General features: G+C 58.4%; 2 protein-coding genes across 13 annotated transcripts in view; one reads left to right on the top strand and one right to left on the bottom strand.

Annotated features, from left to right (window-relative positions):
* The first annotated feature begins 743 nt into the window (after window positions 1-743).
* CAPS (calcyphosine) lies at window positions 744-2,303 on the top strand. Of its 2 annotated transcripts, XR_007123701.1 has the most exons (5): window positions 744-1,152; window positions 1,227-1,404; window positions 1,544-1,750; window positions 1,824-2,001; window positions 2,049-2,303. XR_007123701.1 is itself a non-coding variant. In XM_047709538.1 (4 exons), exons 1-4 carry the CDS (start codon window positions 884-886, stop codon window positions 1,923-1,925), a joined length of 756 nt encoding a protein of 251 aa, XP_047565494.1. In that variant the 5' UTR covers window positions 744-883; the 3' UTR covers window positions 1,926-2,303. The 2 variants fall into 2 exon arrangements, 1 of the variants encoding a protein (XP_047565494.1); XM_047709538.1 differs by having other exon boundaries at window positions 1,824-2,303.
* Window positions 2,304-3,405: 1,102 nt separating this feature from the next.
* Window positions 3,406-17,647, bottom strand: part of RANBP3 (RAN binding protein 3) — a 53,158-nt gene continuing 38,916 nt past the window's right edge. For 7 of the 11 annotated variants that reach the window (XM_047709244.1, XM_047709216.1, XM_047709295.1 and 4 more), the window contains 12 exons: window positions 15,761-15,826; window positions 14,948-15,040; window positions 13,849-13,967; window positions 12,586-12,705; window positions 10,525-10,628; window positions 9,230-9,308; window positions 8,001-8,103; window positions 7,366-7,490; window positions 5,728-5,848; window positions 4,450-4,592; window positions 3,850-4,030; window positions 3,406-3,744 (listed from right to left, as the gene is read on the bottom strand). In XM_047709244.1, coding sequence (XP_047565200.1) covers window positions 3,701-3,744; window positions 3,850-4,030; window positions 4,450-4,592; window positions 5,728-5,848; window positions 7,366-7,490; window positions 8,001-8,103; window positions 9,230-9,308; window positions 10,525-10,628; window positions 12,586-12,705; window positions 13,849-13,967; window positions 14,948-15,040; window positions 15,761-15,826 — 1,298 coding nt within the window. In that variant the 3' untranslated portion in view covers window positions 3,406-3,700. The remainder of the gene's footprint in view (window positions 3,745-3,849; window positions 4,031-4,449; window positions 4,593-5,727; window positions 5,849-7,365; window positions 7,491-8,000; window positions 8,104-9,229; window positions 9,309-10,524; window positions 10,629-12,585; window positions 12,706-13,848; window positions 13,968-14,947; window positions 15,041-15,760; window positions 15,827-17,647) is intronic. The other 4 variants (XM_047709254.1, XM_047709236.1, XM_047709300.1 and 1 more) reach the window with 2 other exon arrangements.

Raw genomic sequence — 17,647 nt, 5'->3', positions numbered from 1 at the left:
TGGCAGATGGGTCTCCAAACGGGGCACATGTTTTATTTACTTCCTGGAAATCCAGTGTCATTTTCAATCTTGCCAGTCGGTGGAACGCTCAGTCGGCGGCCTTCTGTGACGGTGGCCTCGGTGCTTCTTGGATGTCGTGGGGGGCCGGGGCCACTTTTTCATCTGGGACCGCAATGCCCCGGCTCCCCCATCTTGTTAGGAGCAAGACCACCAAGTGATGTTTGAGAACTGAAAAAACCAACCACCAAAAGACCCACGTCGACAGAAACCCCACACTGGTTCTGGAATAAGTACCGCAAACTGCTTTGTCTGACTGAACGCAAGTACAATCTGTAAGACCGCTGTGTCCTGGCTCGGCCACACCGGTCTGAGCACCAGGACAGGGGCCTGGGCCGCCTCAAGGCTTCTGAACTTGGATCTCTCGGCCGCTTTGGCTGCTGCCCCTGTGAAAAGGGGCAGGGGACCAGTAGAGCCCAGAGAGGGGAGGGGAGCTGCTCCAGGTCACACAGGAATTGGGTCTTGAGCCTCCTTGGCATGGCCTTGCCTCTGTCTGGGACACTGTGGTCACTGTAGGGCTGTGGCCCGTCCCTCCTTGTTGTGGCCAGGAAGGGGGACCACCCCCACTGCTTCTCTGGGTCTGGCTCTGTCCCAGACCTGGGCACTGCAAGGCTGGAAGTGACCAGGGCAGTGTGTGGGTGGTGGTGCCAGTGAGAGCACTGCCCTGTCCCTCTTGGTCCTGCCACTCCGTGCCCCCCCAAACCCAGCCCCACCCCGGGCCGTGTCTAGAGCTCTGAGGCACTGGCACAATGAGGGTTACAGCTGGGGCCCCTCCCAGTCTCCTGAGCCACCATCCCTTAGCAACAGGCCTGCCAGGCAGGACGCGATGCCAATGCTGGGTAGAACGGGCAGGAGCCAGAGGAGTGGCTGTCTGGACTCCAGGACCGTTGCAGGCCAGGCGAGCAGGCAGGTGGACAAGGCAGGCTCGTGGCACCGGACCAGAGCCTGGTCGGCCGAGTGGAAGTCCTTCCTCGAACTCTCCCCCGGCCAGTTGCCCAGCGCCCAACCTGCCATGGATGCTGTGGACGCCACTGTGGAGAAGCTCCGGGCACAGTGCCTGTCCCGAGGGGCCTTGGGCATCCAGGGCCTGGCCAGGTGAGCCATCCCCTTAAACCTTCTTAACCCCTAGCCCCAGGGACCACTTTTTAACTGTGCCCCATATCCCTCAGGTTTTTCCGCCGCCTGGACCGGGACAGGAGCCGGACCCTGGACTCGGGGGAACTCCAGCGGGGCCTGGCTGAGCTGGGGCTGGTGCTGGACGCGGCCGAAGCAGAGGGCGTGTGCAGGCGCTGGGACCGTGACGGCAGCGGGACGCTCAACCTGGAGGAGTTCCTGAGGGCACTGCGGGTGAAGCCCTTCGCCCTGCTGTCGGAGGGGGCGGGGGTGCTTCGGTGGGCTTGCCGATGTCTGTGCTGACCTCGGGTGCCCGGGAGCCCCAGACTGGGGTGCACTAGACCCCCCCCAATCACTCCCTGTTCCTTTCCAGCCCCCCATGTCCCCAGCTCGGGAGGCGGTCATTGCAGCTGCCTTTGCCAAGCTGGACCGCAGCGGGGATGGTGTGGTGACCGTGGACGACCTCCGGGGGGTGTACAGTGGCCGCGCCCACCCTAAGGTGCGAAGTGGGGAGTGGACCGAGGAGGAGGTGCTCCGCCGCTTCCTGGACAACTTCGACTCCTCCGAGAAGGACGGGCAGGTGGGTGCCCACAGACAGCCCCCCACCCTCTGCCCAGGTCTCTGGTCCCTGCTTAGAGCCTGTCTGTCTCCAGGTCACGCTGGCTGAATTCCAGGACTACTACAGCGGCGTGAGCACCTCCATGGACACAGATGAGGAGTTTGTGGCCATGATGACCAGTGCCTGGCAGCTGTGAGCCACACACACTTGCTCAGCCACACCCCCGCCCCCTCCCCAGAGCATAGGCCCCCACCCTGGCCCCCTGAGCCAGGGCCTCGGGCTCAGCCCAAGGTGGAGGCCCCAGGACTGGCTGGATCAGGTCTTAGGACCCCAAGGAGCAAGGCCGTCTCTGTCCAGGCTATGCAGACCTTGGGCCTCAGAGCCGCTGCAGCTGCCCCCCCACCCCCCACCTCGGGGAGCCAGCCAGCCTCTGGGCAGGGAAGCAAACAGCCTTTTTGTGAAGCAAAGCTCAGCCTGGAGCCGGCCAGTCTTGGAAAGCAGCCAAGTTTAGTCACCTGCCCGGAGTTGGGGTGTGGGGTGTGGGGCAGGGGCTTGGGGCCTGCAGACAGGCCAGGAGGCTCTGAGAGGTGGATGCTGTTCCTGGCTGGGCTGTCGGGCTTCTTCCTGAGGCCCCTGGGGCATGTGGGAGGCCAGGGTTTTAGTTAAAAGTTTTAATGTAGTTCCCAAATACATTTCATATGACAATCTTACATAAATGTTCCAAAACACATGGGCATTTTCTGGTTTTACTTGTCACTAGTTGGCTAAGGCTTAAAGCAGAGAAGTGTGACTGGGTCTGTTGGGAGGGCCTTTGGTGTCTTCCCGGGGCCCAGGCTGCACACGAGCAAGCCGAGGTGTGGGCGGCACAGCTGTGGAGACAAAGCCTTCTGCTCACCCGACGGTGGGGCTGGGCACTGTCCTCGGAACATCCTCGGAGCCCTGTACACGGGGCCCTTCTTCACATGCCGCCCCAGGTGGGTGAGGGCCGGCTGGCTCTTGGCCACGCTCCTGTGTGTGCAGCGAGTGTGGGAGACGGCTGGTTGTCTGGAACCAGCCCCCGTCCCCCCCCCTTCCCAAAGGCCCTGCTAAGTTCCCTCCTCTGCCTCTCACAGAGGCCCCTGGTCCTGGATGGTTTCGGGGGCAGTGACATCGTCCAGGGCTGGGCAAGGAATGGCCGGCAGCAAGAAGGTCTGTGCCTGGGCGCCAGATGATGGGTGACCAACATGACGGGGAAAGGCAGGGGGGTGGGTAGGGACCCTCCCAGGTCCAGTGACCCTGTTTTTAGATAAGCTCTCTGCACGTCTGAGGCCCAACCCCTCAATACCCCATGACCGGCCGTGGGGCAAGCCTGGGTAGGGAACAAGTCGGGGCCTGACCCCACCCCAGCACAGAGGCCAGGAGCCCAGGCGGGAGGAGGACGTGGCCCAGGATGGAGCTGTGCCCACTCAATGCACAGGAGAGTCTTAACCTCAGAAACCAAACACAAAGCCTTGGGGGAAAAAGATCTAAAAATACAAGCCCCGGATCACAGTGTGGGAAACTGGATACGGTAGTTAACAGAGCATCCAGCAGGCCCAGTGTTTACACTCGTGTGGACAGACCCGGTGGCCTGGGCGGGCGGCGGCGGCAGAGAGGCCGGGACATGAGGAGGAGGGTGAAGAAACAAGGCGTCCCAGTCCCAGTGAGAAGCCGTGACAAGTCTTAATGTGCCATTTCAATTCAAAGGAGGGGGAGGGAAGAAATGTTCTTTTTCGTTTTGCTCATCAATATGATGAGGTCTCGTGTCCCAAACCACATTCAGGCAGTTCCCGGGTCTGCTTCTGAACGGGACATGCGGATCCGAACTGTGGCCAACCCAGCGGGGAGTGTGGTTCCCGAGCCCCGCGCCTCCACACTGCCGGCGGGCTGGGGCAGGCGGATGGGCAGACAGACGGACAAAGCAGCAGGCTCTCGGGCGGCCGGCTCCCGGCGCTATGTGCTTCCGGCCGTCTGCCCCTCCCCTTCCTCGCAGGCACCTGTGGGAAGCAGCGGCCTCAGCGTCAGGTCCCGGCCCTGGCTGGAGCCCCGTCCCCTGGGGTCAGGTTCCCCAGTCCCCGCCAGGGCCGGGACCGCTGGCTCACCGCCTCCAGTGGCCCCCGATGGAGCCAGGACGTCCTCGTCACTGTCATCCTCGTTGGACGGGGCTGCCCCGGGTTCGGGGGCAGGCATCTTGGCTTCCTGCTCTTGCTCCACGCGGCTGCGCAGGGCGAGGATGCGGTGGTGCAGGGCTGCATACAGCTGGCCCGTGTCCTTGGAACTGGCCTGGGACAGGCGGAGGGAAGTGGCGGGCTCTAAGATCTCTTGGTCAGGGTGGCTGCTGCCCCCCAGTGATGGGATCCCATAGTCCCCGGCGGAGTCTGGGGAGGAGCCTAACCCTCTCTCCTCAAGCTCAGGGACAGTGGACCGAAGCTCCAGGTGCCCCCGGGCCAGTCCTTCCCAGGGACTCAGAGCTCGTAGCTGGGAAGGCCCGTGGTGATGCAGGCCCACTCCTGTCTCTCTTCCACGGACTCCTCTGGAAACTGGCCGGCCTAGAGGCCTCCTCCTTCACAATCTGGCCCACGCCACCGGTGCAGAGCACCCCCCGAGGGGCAGTGCTTACTACAGTCCTGCAGGGGCCGGGCCGGGTACTTCCTCTCCCCAGGAGGTCGGTAGTAGCCTGTCCCGTCCCCAGGGCTACTCACAGAGATCAGGAAAACCTTCACGCCCTGGTCCTCAGTGTCCATGGCTGTGATGCGAATGCTTTTCTCGCTGGCCTTGTCGATCTGCATCTGGGCCCAGAGCTTGGTGTTGAGGATCAGCCGCAAGCTGCCCTGGGTCCGCATCACTGCGACGGACAAGGCCACTCAGCCCTGGGCCCCGACCCCCACCCCACAGCCAGCTAGGAGAACGGACACATTCTGGAAAGGAAAACCCCACGAGGGCGAAACCCCGCAGTTCTCTCAAGGCCCACATAAGCTGCCCACCCGTCTGCTGAGCCCCACACGCGGGGGCCGGCCCCGTACCACCCAGCTCCCTCACGGCCACGTCCGCCACGGGGAGGGTTCTGCTGGTCCACCCAGCAGGTGCCAGGATGGCGGCTCCTTTGGGGAAGGGGGATGATTAGGTGGGAGACAGGGCCAGAGAGGGACATTTGGGGGCTGTGACACTGTCATGTGACACGCTGCCTAGAAGGCAGATGCCCCCTGACTGCCCCACTCACAGGCCGAGCCCCAGCCCCTACTCTGCAATTTTTTTAGAAAAAACGTTGAGGCCAATGGCTGCTTAGAGCTCCCATCAAGAGTGAGATAGAGACAGACAGTGGAGAAAAAGAGGGTACAGACCTTCTTGAGACCTTCTTCCTTCTCTGAAAGTATGTGTCACATCTACCCAAGGCCGCGTCAGCCTGCCTGGTTTATCAGAGCCCATCCTCCCAGCAAGTGCCCTGACCCCATGGACACGGCGGTGACACCTTGGCTTCCCGCCAGCCAACTTCTCCCCACCTCAACCTGGGGCCCCAGATGCAGCAGCGTGGCCAGCTCAGGGAGGCTGCGGGTGGGGTCCTGGGCTCCCACTGACCACCCCGTGTCCACTCCCTGAGGCCCCTGCGCCCTGTAGGCCCACTGCTGAGGCACGCGTGGAGCAGCTGGGATGGGCTGGGGAAGGTGTGTGGCAAGGACCACAGGCTGTATGGGGCTGTTGGATTTCTTATTTTCCCTTTCCATCATAAAACCACCAGCACTTTAATTATTAGAAAACACGTTCAAGAGTTGCTAAGTAGGTAGTTTCATTTACCGTCACACTCATAAAGAGGACAGTCACGGAAGAGCTAGCAGCGAGGGCCTCAGGATGGGGCCCGGGCCTGCAGGCCACGGGTGCTGGGGCTCTCTGGTGGGGACCTGCGTGGGGATCCTGCCTTCCTGGGCCTCGGGAAGAGGTCTGTGCCATCCCGGGCCTCTGCACAGACACCGCACTGCACTCACCTAGTCGGGACTGGAGCGTCCCATCATCGGCCGATGCCATATCATTGAGCCTGAGCAGCCCCCGGCCTCTCTCCACCCACGACTGCGAGGTCTTGTCAAAGACAAACAGCTTACACTGGATCTGGAACACAAGGCAGTCCTCCGAGTGAGCGGGGCCCTGGCTGGGGGGACGCCAGCGTGGACCCACTCCGGGGAGCCTCCGACCTGGCCTGCGTGAACTGCTGGGCAGGGCCAGCCAACTCTGGCGCAGGGGGCGCGTCTGGCCCTTGGCCAGTTTTGCATCCTCTCCTCCAGCCAAGATGAATTTTACACTGTCCGAGGAGCACGAAAGCATCACTAAGGAACCGAAGATAAAAAGCAGATACCAGTGAGACGGCAGCTCGCACTCACGAGGACGGCATCGAGAGCTGGGTGAGAGCCGGCACCGGGGACGGGGTGGAGCACCGAGCAGCTCACACGCCACTGGTGGGAATGACACGTGGCGTGGCTGCTGCTGCGGATACATGTCCCTCACCATGTTACATGTGGAGTTGCCGTGCAGCCCAGAGACCCCCGTCCTAGAGCTCCACCCAAGGGAAGTGACGCGTGTCTGCACACACGAGCCTGCATGCAGTGTCCATGGAAGCACGATTCACACTGGCTAAAAAGCCGGAAACGTCAATGTCCCTCTATGCACGTCCCTCGGTGACGCCTGGGGACAGTCCCCGAGCCCACGATGCTCAGGGCAGGGACCAGACACAGAAGTCTGTGTGGGGCGTGAGTCCAAAGGGCAACATTTCCAGAACAGGCTTCTCCACGGACAGGGAGGGGGCTCGTGGGGGCCGGGGAGGGCATTTGAGAGGTGACTGCTGATGGGGGGTTTCTTTTAGGGGACGAAAATGTTCTACTGTGATAGTGGTGGCAGCTCCCTAACTACGTGAACACGCTAACCACCACGGGACCGTGCACGGCAAAGTCAATTCCACAGTATGCATCTTCCGGCTCAGTGCACCGTTCGGCAGCCAAAGAACGCGCGACGTGGACCCCAGCTGGCCTTTCACCGAAGTGTGCGGGTCTCCACCGAGCCGCGTCTCTGCTCACAGCGATTTCACAACCGTGCTGAGTGGGCAGGAACAGTACTTCTTGAAATGCTGCATCAGAAACTCTCCGATGCTCTACACACACAGGTCACGGACACACATGCACGCGCACAACAGCGCAAAGGAGATAAACAAGGCACACTGAACCGGGAAGCAGAGGAAAGGCGGGACGAGTGTGGGGTGCACCCGGGATCCCAGTTCCCTCATAAAATAACACGGGGTGCCAGCGTGACCAACATCACAGCTGTTCATTCTGGGGGCCCGATACAAGTTTCTCCCTGAACTGCTGAGAATGCCTCAAAACAGATCCTTCCGTTCTACACCAAAGCGAGACCGGAAGACCCTTAGGGCTCCGCTCTCAGAAGCCCCGCCACAAGGCCCCGGAGCATGGGGCACCGGCCCTTCCGTTGCTGCGCGGGGAGGCCCCCATGCCTGGAGGACACGGGTCCAACCCCTCAGGTGCACAGAGAGGCTGGGGGCTACGGCTGGCCTCTCACATCACCACCGAAGGGCCAGGAGGCCCACCGCAGCCAGATGCCCCCGACCAGACCCGCCTCACCTGTAACACATTGCTCTCCGCCTCTTCCCCGGTGATGACTTCCACTTTCTCCAGCAAACACTTCCGTGCTGTTGCCTTGGTGTAGGCGGCTGCAGACTCGGCCAGGGACTCTGAAATGTTATTAGCTAAACGACATTGACTATTTACTTGCTGGGGGTGTGTGTGCGTGTATGTGTTCCTCACAGCAGGCAGAACAAAAGGGTTGCCTCTGTCTCAAGGGTGCCAGCTCCTGGGATGTGGAGCGGACCCCACACACACAGCGCTCTGGCCCAGATGCTGCGGGGGACCATCGAGGAGCCAGTTGCCAGCGTGGCTCCAGATCGCCCACGGCCACTCACTTGGTAGAGGACGGGGCACAGGAGTCTTCCCACAGAGCACTGAGAGGAATTCCCCTTCCCCACCTCAGGGCAAGAAGGGAGGGGGACAGCCACCTCCACAACCCTATCCCCAGAGCCATCCCGAATGTTCTGTTTTAAGGAGGAGCAAGGGCCCTCTCTGCCCGCTGAAAGCCAGCGCCACGGCTTTCCAATTCCGCACCGGCGCGGGGATCTCATGTGGCTTCCAATGTGGCCGTGAGCTGGGGCCCGTGTCCCTCCTGAGCGGGGATGGGGATGGGCAGTGCCCCTGCGACATACCTTTCTCGGGGGTGGCCTCCTGGGATGAGGACTCAGACCCAGACTCAGCAGCTGCATTTTCCCTGGTGGCATCTGAACTGAGTTCATTGAGTTTGGGCGGGCTCTGCGGGGGACGGAAGCACACGGGGAGGAGAGCATGTGCGGGCGCTCCTGGCAGGCCGCCGCAGCACAACGGGAAGCCGGTCTGCCAGCACGTGCACTGCCTCCCAGGCAGAGGGCTTTTTCCTGCAGATGCCCTTTCCTTCCCGGCGCTGGGGACCCACCCAGACCCGGCAGAGGAGATCAGACAACCCTTCCCCAGACGGTGGGTTCCAGCCTGTGGCTGTGTCTCCATTTGGTGGTAAAACCTAGCAGGAAAGCACCCTCACGAAACAGGCAGCTCCATCCTCCCCAATCTGCCCTTCTCCGCTCTAGGTGAACTGCTGTCCGAGTCCGCAGGTGGGGCCTCCCCTGACATCTCAGGGAGATGCGTGCCACCAGCTGTGTATCTCTGGACCGTCTCGTTTTAAACAGGGAAAGAACCGTACTGACACTCGAGAAAAGCAGCAGGAGGTCCCCCCAAAGTGACACGGGCTGAGACAAAGACGGAAATAACAAAGCGGACAAAACAGCCCCTTAACCACACTCAAAACAGACATAGTGGGGTTCTACGCATTCAACAAGGAAAGAAAAGGAACAAAGATAAGGAAGCAGGCGAACAATTCTAGAACCCTATCCCAAATTGGCCAGGCTTTCTGGGATGGGAGACAGCCTGGCCACAGTGCGTGCAGGAGACACCTGGGGCACTGCAGGGGCCCCTCAAGGCCATGTCCCCAGAGCGCTCTCCGTGCTGCAGCCTCATGGTCAGGGACGGGGGTGCTGAAGGGGGAGCCAAGGGATTGGCTCTAGAGGTGTCTCAGGGTGGTCTCAGAGGCACGTGGCTAAGGACTCTGGTCTGACGATTATCACTGCAGCTGGCCTCGGCCAGGAGGAAGCATGGCCCCTGACTTAAGGGGAAGCTGGTCCTGGGATGAGGCTTAGCTAGCCGGCGTAGAAGAAAGGCAGGAAGCTCGTACACCAGCTCCTGGAGAGCCTCCTGGTGCAAACCCCCTGCCCCCAAGTTGGAACTGGGTCTTCTTTCTCTTGCAACTGGAAGCATCCCCACTTTATAGAAGGCAAAGTGGCAGCTATATTCACATGTCCCTTGCCCTGGGGCCCCAGGAAAAACAGTCCCCATAGGGGCCACTCACCAGCACGCGCTCGCTCATGTTCTGGCCAAATACGAATTTGTTGCTGGCGGTGTCGGCACTATTGGTCGAGTTGTCTAAACTGAAGAAAAGGCACGCTGTGGGTGTGGGACTCCCCATGGGAGCAGGGCAGGCCGGTGGCACACTCGCCGGTGCTGCACACGCGTGTGCACGGTCAGAGTGGGTAAAGGCCAACCCCTGGTGCAGAAAGCATGGCTGTAGGCACTGCTCAGCCTCCCCTGTGGGGGACAGGCCAGGCCCTCCAGGGACAGGTGCTCACAAGACTCTGAGTCAGGCTGTGCTGATGGGTAAACAGACCTTTGGCTCCTACCTCCAAGGGTCCATGGTGTGTGGGTACTACATGACATGCCTGACAGCCACTTTATCATCCCCGACCTCCTCGAGGCTGGGGTCACATCGGGGTGACTGAGGACATCAGCTCGGGGAGGCTGATCACAGAGGTCGGACCAGGCACCACTTACTTCCCCGAAAGAACCCACCAGCCCCCTGGCCTGCACAAAGGAGGGCGCACCTCCCACCCCTGGACACTGGCAGTGACACAGGATGACCTCGGAGTTGATGTCACCATCACATTTTGTCCAGTTTAAAGTGTCACAGGTGTAAGCACATCCCAACTTGGAAAATGCTACAGTGCAAAAAAATGTCTTTCAAACAATATCCAATGCACTTTGCTCATCAAGGTCCAGGCAGCCAAGTGTGAGCTTGGTGACCACCGTTCATGTCAGGCTTCCCTGAAGTCCAAACCCATGTTCTATCCGGTCTGGCGGCCTGTCTCCTAGGCAGGGACATGCTTTCTCTCTGAAATACCCATGGGGCATCCAGGCCATCCTCGAGCACCACTACCAGCAGTGTTAGCCATTGGCGAGCCCATATCCAGGGTAACGGGTCCTCATAGGTTAGAACCCGTTAGGTAACAGAAGGCAGCCAACCAGCCACTGGCCCACTGACTTCTGCTCTGGGCATGAGATCCAGGTGACAGAGGTCACTCTGGGGGCCAAGCAGAACTGGGGTCCTGCCTTGCCTGTCTGTCGAATGGAAGCCTACCATCCTGGCCCCTCCACAGCTGTGCCCAGAGTGGGAATAAAGGGAGGAGCCGGGGAGGGGGGCGCAGGATTTTGGTGAAATCTGCTTCCTCCCACCCCCCAGCTCCATCCTGCTCCCCAGAAGGACCGGGCTGGCTCCTATTCCAGCTGCTGTCTCCTCCCTGGGCCCCAAGCTCAGGGTGATGGACAACCCTGGGCCGCTCTGAAGCTGGGCACCAGGCCTAAGACACGCACCTGGAGCTGATATACTGAAGGAAATAGTTGGTCGCAGCTGGCGTTTCTGAACTGGGGTGTCCGGCATTCTCCATGTCAGCTACGTCAGTGTTCTCATGTGTTAGCTGGGAAACAGAGAGGCAACACTTACTGCTCAGACAACCGCTGTTCAGGACCTCTCCGGCTCCGCCCGTCTGCATACCCTCAGGCCACATGGCACAGCTTGTGTGTGTGTGTGCGTGTGTGCCCCCGTGCACGCACACGTGTGTGCACACAAGAGGTGGGGGGGGCTGTAATCAACTTCACCATTTCTGCTTTTAACAGTCAAGATAGAAAAACAGTTTATAAGGCATCAGGAAACTTTTTCTACCTTGTTGAAACAAAACCAAACCCTCAGGTTGGCATCTTACTGCCCTTTTCACTAATGCTCTATAACGAGAGGTCATAAAATGCTTCCAAATCCGGTATTTTAAGGGGTTTATTATGAATATAATGAAAGCGCTGTTTCTCAAGGGCTTCTTTTATGCTAGCTAACTGCCATGTCAGCTCTGTTAAACGTTATCACTGAATGGGATTCTCCCGGGAACGCTGAGAGGTGGGTATCGTCAACCTCGTCCTACGAGTGAGAGCAGAGGCTCGGGGTGCCAGGAAGTTGCCCCCACCCAGAAGGTGGCATGTAACTGTGAGGCCACAGATCACGTGAGCCCTGGGCCTCTGTAAGATGTGGCCCCCCACCCCAATTTCAGGGCAGCCATCCCCCTAACCTCTAGGAACAGAATTGACCTGACAGTGCAGGCCAGGACCCTGCTCTCCAAAACGGGTGGATCTCAAGGCCCTTCCTTCTCCTGTGTCCTCCTCCCTGCAGCGAGCAGCCCCCAAGGGGCTCATTACTTTGGCTAAAGCCGTGTAACAGAAATGCCTATTTCTCACCCCTGGGACTGTGTGATTCTGTTGGACAGTGAGCCCTGGAGAAGGCAGATGGCACAGCCTGATGTTTTCCACGTGCCAGAGAGACTTCCATTCCCTTTCCTCAGCATCATGGACATCGGGGCTAGACCGCTGTTTGGGGGGGCGCCGCCCTGATGTCACCCGGACACTGCGGGCTGTTGGGCAGCATCCCTGGCTTATGCCCACTGGATGGGCAGCAGTGCCCACACCCGTTGTGACAACCATAGATGTCCCCAGACACAGCCACTGATGTTGTCTCTCAGGTTTTTCAAGGAGCTCCTGCCAGATGAGCTGCTGGAAATGGCCCAGAGGGACGCTCCATCATGGTGGCTGGAAAGGCAGTGCTGCCCCATTCAGGTCTCCCAGAGCAGCAGCGCACGGGGTCCCGAGCCCAGACCCCTGCCACTGCCAGATGCTCTCCACCCCTGCCTCAAAGTCCCCAGACTATACCAGTAGCCCTTGGGGGCAGCCAGGGAGGGGACAGGCGCTATTGCCTCTGATGGAGAGGAAAGTTCTTTTTCTACCTGCCCTGCCTTAATAAAATAAGGTAATAATTCTCAATTAAGGGTAACTTTGTCCCAAAGGGAACCCTCAGCACTACGAAAGGACACTTTTGGTTGCCACAATGGTGGGCAGGGGGATACTCCTGGCACCTGCAGGATGGGGGTCAGGGACGCTGCCCAGTACCCTAGAGCACCCAGGACAGGCCTCCAACAGCTGAGAATGAACTGGTCTACACGTTTCTTAGTGCCAAGACAGGGAAGCCCATGAGTCAGACAACAATCTCTCCGGCCACGCTGAAAGCATCAGGTCATGCTGTCTGTCTCCTTTGCCCCGAAGATGTGGGTTCTCAGGGACAGGCATGCTCGGCTGCCTCTCTGTCTGCTGCTCCCGGGAGAACGGGGGAGCCCACCGGGGAGTGTGCCGGGAGCGGAGCAGTGCGGGATGGCGGGCATGCAACACAGGAAGCCACCGGAAGCACCACGAGTCACAGGACGAGCGCACAGGCACGGTCTTTGTCTCCACCTCCCGCCCTTTTGTAAGGAAAAGCGGAGTTCCTGTGGTTTAACCTGGAGGAGGCGGAACAGACCGACCCAGGAGTGCAAGCGCTCATTCAGGCCTCTGGTCACACACCTTGACTCTGTCCCTCAGGTTCTGCCCGAACACAAACGCCTGCTGTGCAACTTGCTCTTTTTTCTCACAGTTTTCCTCCTCACAAGTATCGCTAGACTCATTTTTCTGGGGCTCTTTCTCCTAGTTAGAAACACAAACAAGACGACAACTGAAAAGAAGTGACAGGTTAGCCCCGAGAAACAAGACGGGCCATCTCTCGCCGTTCCATCTGCTCGCTGTGTCTCCTCTGGCACGGGTCCCTGGGCGGCTGGCGCTGCCCAGGTGCGGCCTGTCCTCACATCACCAGGGACACGGGAGGCGGCGGGGCCAGGCTGCTTCTCGGTCTCCCTCCAGCTCCCGGCCGTGCAGCAGACCCGCTGCACCGGCCGCCCTAGCTATCCAAGTGTCCAAGTAGCAGCAGGTTGCAGAGATGGTCCCTAATTTTAATTCCGCTAACTGGTTTGAGGGGTGCGGGGGTGTGTGCTCAGGGATGTTCTAAAAATGAACTTAGCCTATCGTCTCCACCACGTGCGCTCCAACATCTCCGGGGGGCGAGGGGGAGGTGGAGGGTACAGAGCCTCAGGCAGCAGCTCAGCTGCCGAAATGGCTGAGGAGAAACACACACACATGCAACCTGGCTTTGTGTCCAGAAGCCTCGGTGCGGTGCTGCAGCTCGCACGTCAGATCTGCCTCTGCCCGCCCCCCCCCCCCCCCGCAAACGCAGGCTCTTCAGAACATGCCCCTCATTCTCCAGCTGCCGGGCACCACTACTAGAAAACACATGCTTTTGGCCTATGTAACCCAGAACCCTAGAGTTTGCTCACCCCCCCGCAAAAAAAAAAAAAAAAAGCTGAGCTGACGCCCCCGATAGATTTCTTGTTAGAACGGGCCCGTGCGTATGAATCCCTGAGCTCTTCAGGTGTGGAAATGGGGAGGGCAGGCATCTCTCCGTGTACAACGGCACAAGACCTCATCGATGGAAGCCAGTTCCCCAGACTCAGGGACTCCCCAGAGGCCGCTGGGCAGAGTGCCCGTCGGCCACCTGCAGCGGGGTGGTGCTGGGCCCGGGCAGGGCCGCACTCCGGAACAGCGGACAGACCATCCCGGGCGTTCTAACAACCATGGACATCAGCTGCCGTTGCGCACGCACACCGCTGAGCAAATCCAGAAAGCCTTAACACGCCTCCCACCCGCCCCCACCGCGCCGCTCAGAGCAGGTAACTGTCCACACACTCAGCAAAGCTCCGAGAAGTTTCACGAGCTCCCTGCCCAGCACAGACACACCTCAAGTGCTCGTGCCTCGTCAGCGGGACTTCTCCGTGCGGGGTTGTCGGGCGATGTCGCTGTCATGGCCCCTGTGCAGTCTGCTGGGATACTGACCCCATTGGTGCCGCTGCTCGGGACTGCAAGGACAAGAGGACAGCAGGGGGGTCACAGGGGTTTAGTGTGGGACCTCGAGTGCTCCCTTCTACCATTTAGACCAATCGTGTAATTTCTCCTTTTTAAAGAAAATTCTTGCATTAAAAAAAACCCAAACGAATACAGAACTAAAACCTGACAGAAATGAGAGTATCTTATCGCTTATTCCACAAAGGAATTTTCAGTGTACTTAGAAGCGATACTGCTAACTAAGGTAAAAAAGAGAAAAAGAACATATATTGAACAAGGAACAATTACAAATTTTAGAAAACACGGTTTTCCTCGTAACATCTTGAGTCTGCGGACTTCTCCCTGTGACTAGCTGGGGTCGCGTGGCAGACACACAGTTCAATCTGGCTTAATGGCCAGCAGAGCGTACCAGAAAGCTTCCCTGTTGGAACTCTTTAGAGAGAACTATTTCCCTCATGCGGGATGTCGGATTGCTTCCGACGAAGAATTTTTGAATTACAGGGAGAGACCAGGAGGAAGACAAGAAAAGCTCATGAATATTAAGAAATTAAGGGTCCAGTGAGCACCACGAGCTGTGTGGAGACCAGGGAAATACGGCGGGAGAGGCAGGGCTTATGGATGAATAAATCAGGTGAAACTGCACACATGACCCGAATGACCCTTCACGTCTCTCGCACACACAGGGCCGACTTTGACCTGCAAACTTGCTGGGACGGACTGCAGAGACTCGGGAGGGAGCCAGCTTTTATGAAGCCAGCGAGTGCAGAAAGCACGCCGGTCACCCTGGCCTGGTGCCACAGGGAGACGGTGGGACCACGCTCTGTCCTCCCTGGGCTCACTGTGGACTTAAGGAATTGCTTCCCCGGCTCTATTTCTGAGTGCATTCAGCAGAGATGGCCGAAGTCACCTGTGTCAAAACATAGCTGTCCCGTGCCCGCTTCAGGAATGCTCTACACCCTGCTGTGGGAGCCTGGGTGCCAGGGCCGTTTCTTACCAGTCTGTGAGAGTGCCTTTGGCTGTGGGGCTTGTAACACTGCCGGGCGAAGCACACTCCGCTGTTGTTCCTTGGGCTTCTGGCTCGGCAGACCTGAGAACAGAGGTTGGTTTGCCTGGGGCCCTTGGACCTCGTGGGCAGAAACGCACAGCCCCGTACTGGCTCTCAGGGGTTTTCCAGAAATTAATTCAGTGAGTACAGTAATGCTACAGGGGGAAACCAAGGGACAGCTGTCCTCAAGCATTAAGCGCAGATGGTGCAGGGAAAGCAGAGAACCACAGGCAGCCCCCCAGAGCTTAGGACTCTGCTCGGGCTCACATAAAAATACCCTTTGCACCTGCTTTTCCAAGTGCCACGCCGAGAAAATCCATCTGCCAAACACAGATTGGGCAAGAAGCACGAGAGAACGCTTCCAACTCTGCACCACTGCCAGGCCCCGCTCCCCAGCGGCACGCCACTGGATCGTGGCCACTCTGCTAATTAGGCCTTCTCCGTGGCACGCTAGGGCCGCAATGCTCGGGAGACACAGCCTGAACCAAGTGAGCTACTGCTGGGCACAGAGCCCCACACCAAGCCAAGTCTGCTCCCTCCCCACCCACCCTCATCCTCGGTGGTGGAGGGCTCACAGTGGGGACAATCTCCTTGGTCTGATGGGCTCCTGAAAGTGGCTTTTCAGGGCGCATGCACCAGGGAACTGAGCTGACCTAGAGAGCAGGCTGAGCCCGGAGCGTGCCGCCTGGGCTGCCTGCATAAGGCAGCTAGGGTGTGAGATAGACAGCCCTTTCACTTTCCTCCTTAAAGGTGGGCACCTACCTGCGCTGGGTGCCTGGCCGTGGATCAATGTTGGCGGCTTCAACCGGAATCCACTGCTCTTTTCCTCTACAAGCACAAGACAAAAGATAAAAAGCAGGCCTGCCTAGGCAGTAGCAAAACTGAGAGGATCAAGGGCAGGGGAAGACTGTGGTCTCGACCTCAGTGGCCATGAGCCTGGAGAACCAGAGAAATGTTTCCAAGTTAAAACAGAAATGCAGAAGCCCAGTTCAACCAACCAAGGTTATAAGGCAGCTTGGATGAGGAGGCGCCGGGGGGAGGGGGGTGTTGCAGGAAGTGCTGGCTCCAGGCTAGGTGCTGACAATGAGACCGGAGTGGGGGTGGTGACTGTCGAAGGCGAGAGACAAAAATGACAGTGCAAGGCTGGTCCACCCCTGGGCCCTGGAGAATGTCAGGGAGCCACCCAATAAAGGTCCCTGGGACCAGTCTCCTTTTCTTAGAAGACTCATCAGAGGATGCATGTGTAATCAGGAGAAGCCTCTGTGCTACCAGCAGATGTCTGGGAAATGAGACACGTCTTCTGCAGTGAAAGATCAAAGGTGGCAGACGGCAGGCTCGCTCTCTCTTTCCAGATGTGCCTGGAGAGCTTCACCTTGCTGCTTCCTGAGAACACTCGAAGGCCCAGGACAAGGAAGGGAAAGGAAGCAGGGCGACGGCTTAAAACCTGGTTTCGGCTGAGCCACTGGTCCACACTGGTCCTCTGTGTGTGCTGGTGTGGTGGCCTATCTCATAAGGGGGTGAGGAGTGGGGACAGTCTAATCCACCTTGACAGGAAGGATCAACAGAAAAAGCCTTGTGACTCCAAGAGATCAGGTCTGTTCCTGGGAAAGCACAGGGACGGCAGCACTCGGGGCCACCAGAGGCAGCCTCACTTTTGTGCTAAGTTCCAACTCATCGGAAAACACCCTTGTCAGGGTGCAGGAAACAAGATCAACACACAAATATCAACTGTATCTCTGTGCGAGCAATGGACAGTCCGAAATGAAGTTATGAGAACACGTTATTCCATTTATAATAGCACCAAAGAGAACAGTACTCGGGAATCAATTTAGCAAACAAAAAACCACAAAACGTCGTTGGAAGAGAGACAAACGAATGGGAGGAGGTCTTAGAAGATCACACAGTACGTGACTGTTTACATGAAACACCCAGAACAGGCAAACCCTTGCAGACGGAAAGTGGATTCTTGGTTGCCAGGGGCTGGGGGAGGGGGTGCTGAGTGACAGCTCATGGGGATGGGCTTCTCTTTGGGGTGACGGAATGGTCTAAAATTGATGACGGTGGACATACACAACTCTGGATACTCTAAAAACCACCCAGCTGTACACCGAAAAAACACGAATGCCTTATCAGACCAAACTTGGAGGCATAGAACAAAGTCAAATCAGAATTCTCAATGAAGCAGGAAAGCCTTCTTCCTGCTGTCTGCACGCTGGTCGGCCAAACTGTTCTCCCTGGGCCAAAACCGAATTACAAAAGCTCTCGCTGCTAGTTAGTATGAGGGAGCGGAGTCCACCAGGCTGCGAAGAGCCTGTGTTGGTGGAGCTGGGGCGCTCCCAGAAGAGAGGAGTCATCCAAACCACACTCAGGAGAAAGAGACGCCGCAGGTGCAGGGGAAGACATACTGCCAGACGTTCCTTTTTAGGAGAGAAATAGTGAATCCCATTTCCAAAGCTCAGGACTATTCAGAAGATGACTGGCAATTTACAAGCATTAAAAAAATTGGAGATGAAATTCACAATTGAGATAATTTTTAAAAGACCTTACAGCTGGGTTTGCAGTGCTTACGTCGCAGCTACCAATCGATCTCCACCTTCCCACCCTGTGTGGAGCAAAACTAGCAGCCACTGACCCTCGCAGCCAGCTGAG

Source organism: Lutra lutra, chromosome 1 (assembly GCF_902655055.1).
Source record: "Lutra lutra chromosome 1, mLutLut1.2, whole genome shotgun sequence".
Classification (NCBI taxonomy): domain Eukaryota; kingdom Metazoa; phylum Chordata; class Mammalia; order Carnivora; family Mustelidae; genus Lutra; species Lutra lutra.
Note: the sequence above shows the minus strand (reverse complement) of the source record. Positions and strands in the feature narration are given on the sequence as shown.

What these genes read in the sequence shown, in the direction of transcription:
- CAPS (XM_047709538.1), top strand. Translation starts at nt 884, where the DNA reads ATGCCAATGCTGGGTAGAACGGGCAGGAGCCAGAGGAGTGGCTGTCTG. An exon ending in AGTTCCTGAGGGCACTGCGG is followed by an intron (nt 1,405 to 1,543) that starts GTGAAGCCCTTC and finishes GTTCCTTTCCAG; the next exon opens with CCCCCCATGTCCCCAGCTCG. An exon ending in CCTCCGAGAAGGACGGGCAG is followed by an intron (nt 1,751 to 1,823) that starts GTGGGTGCCCAC and finishes GTCTGTCTCCAG; the next exon opens with GTCACGCTGGCTGAATTCCA.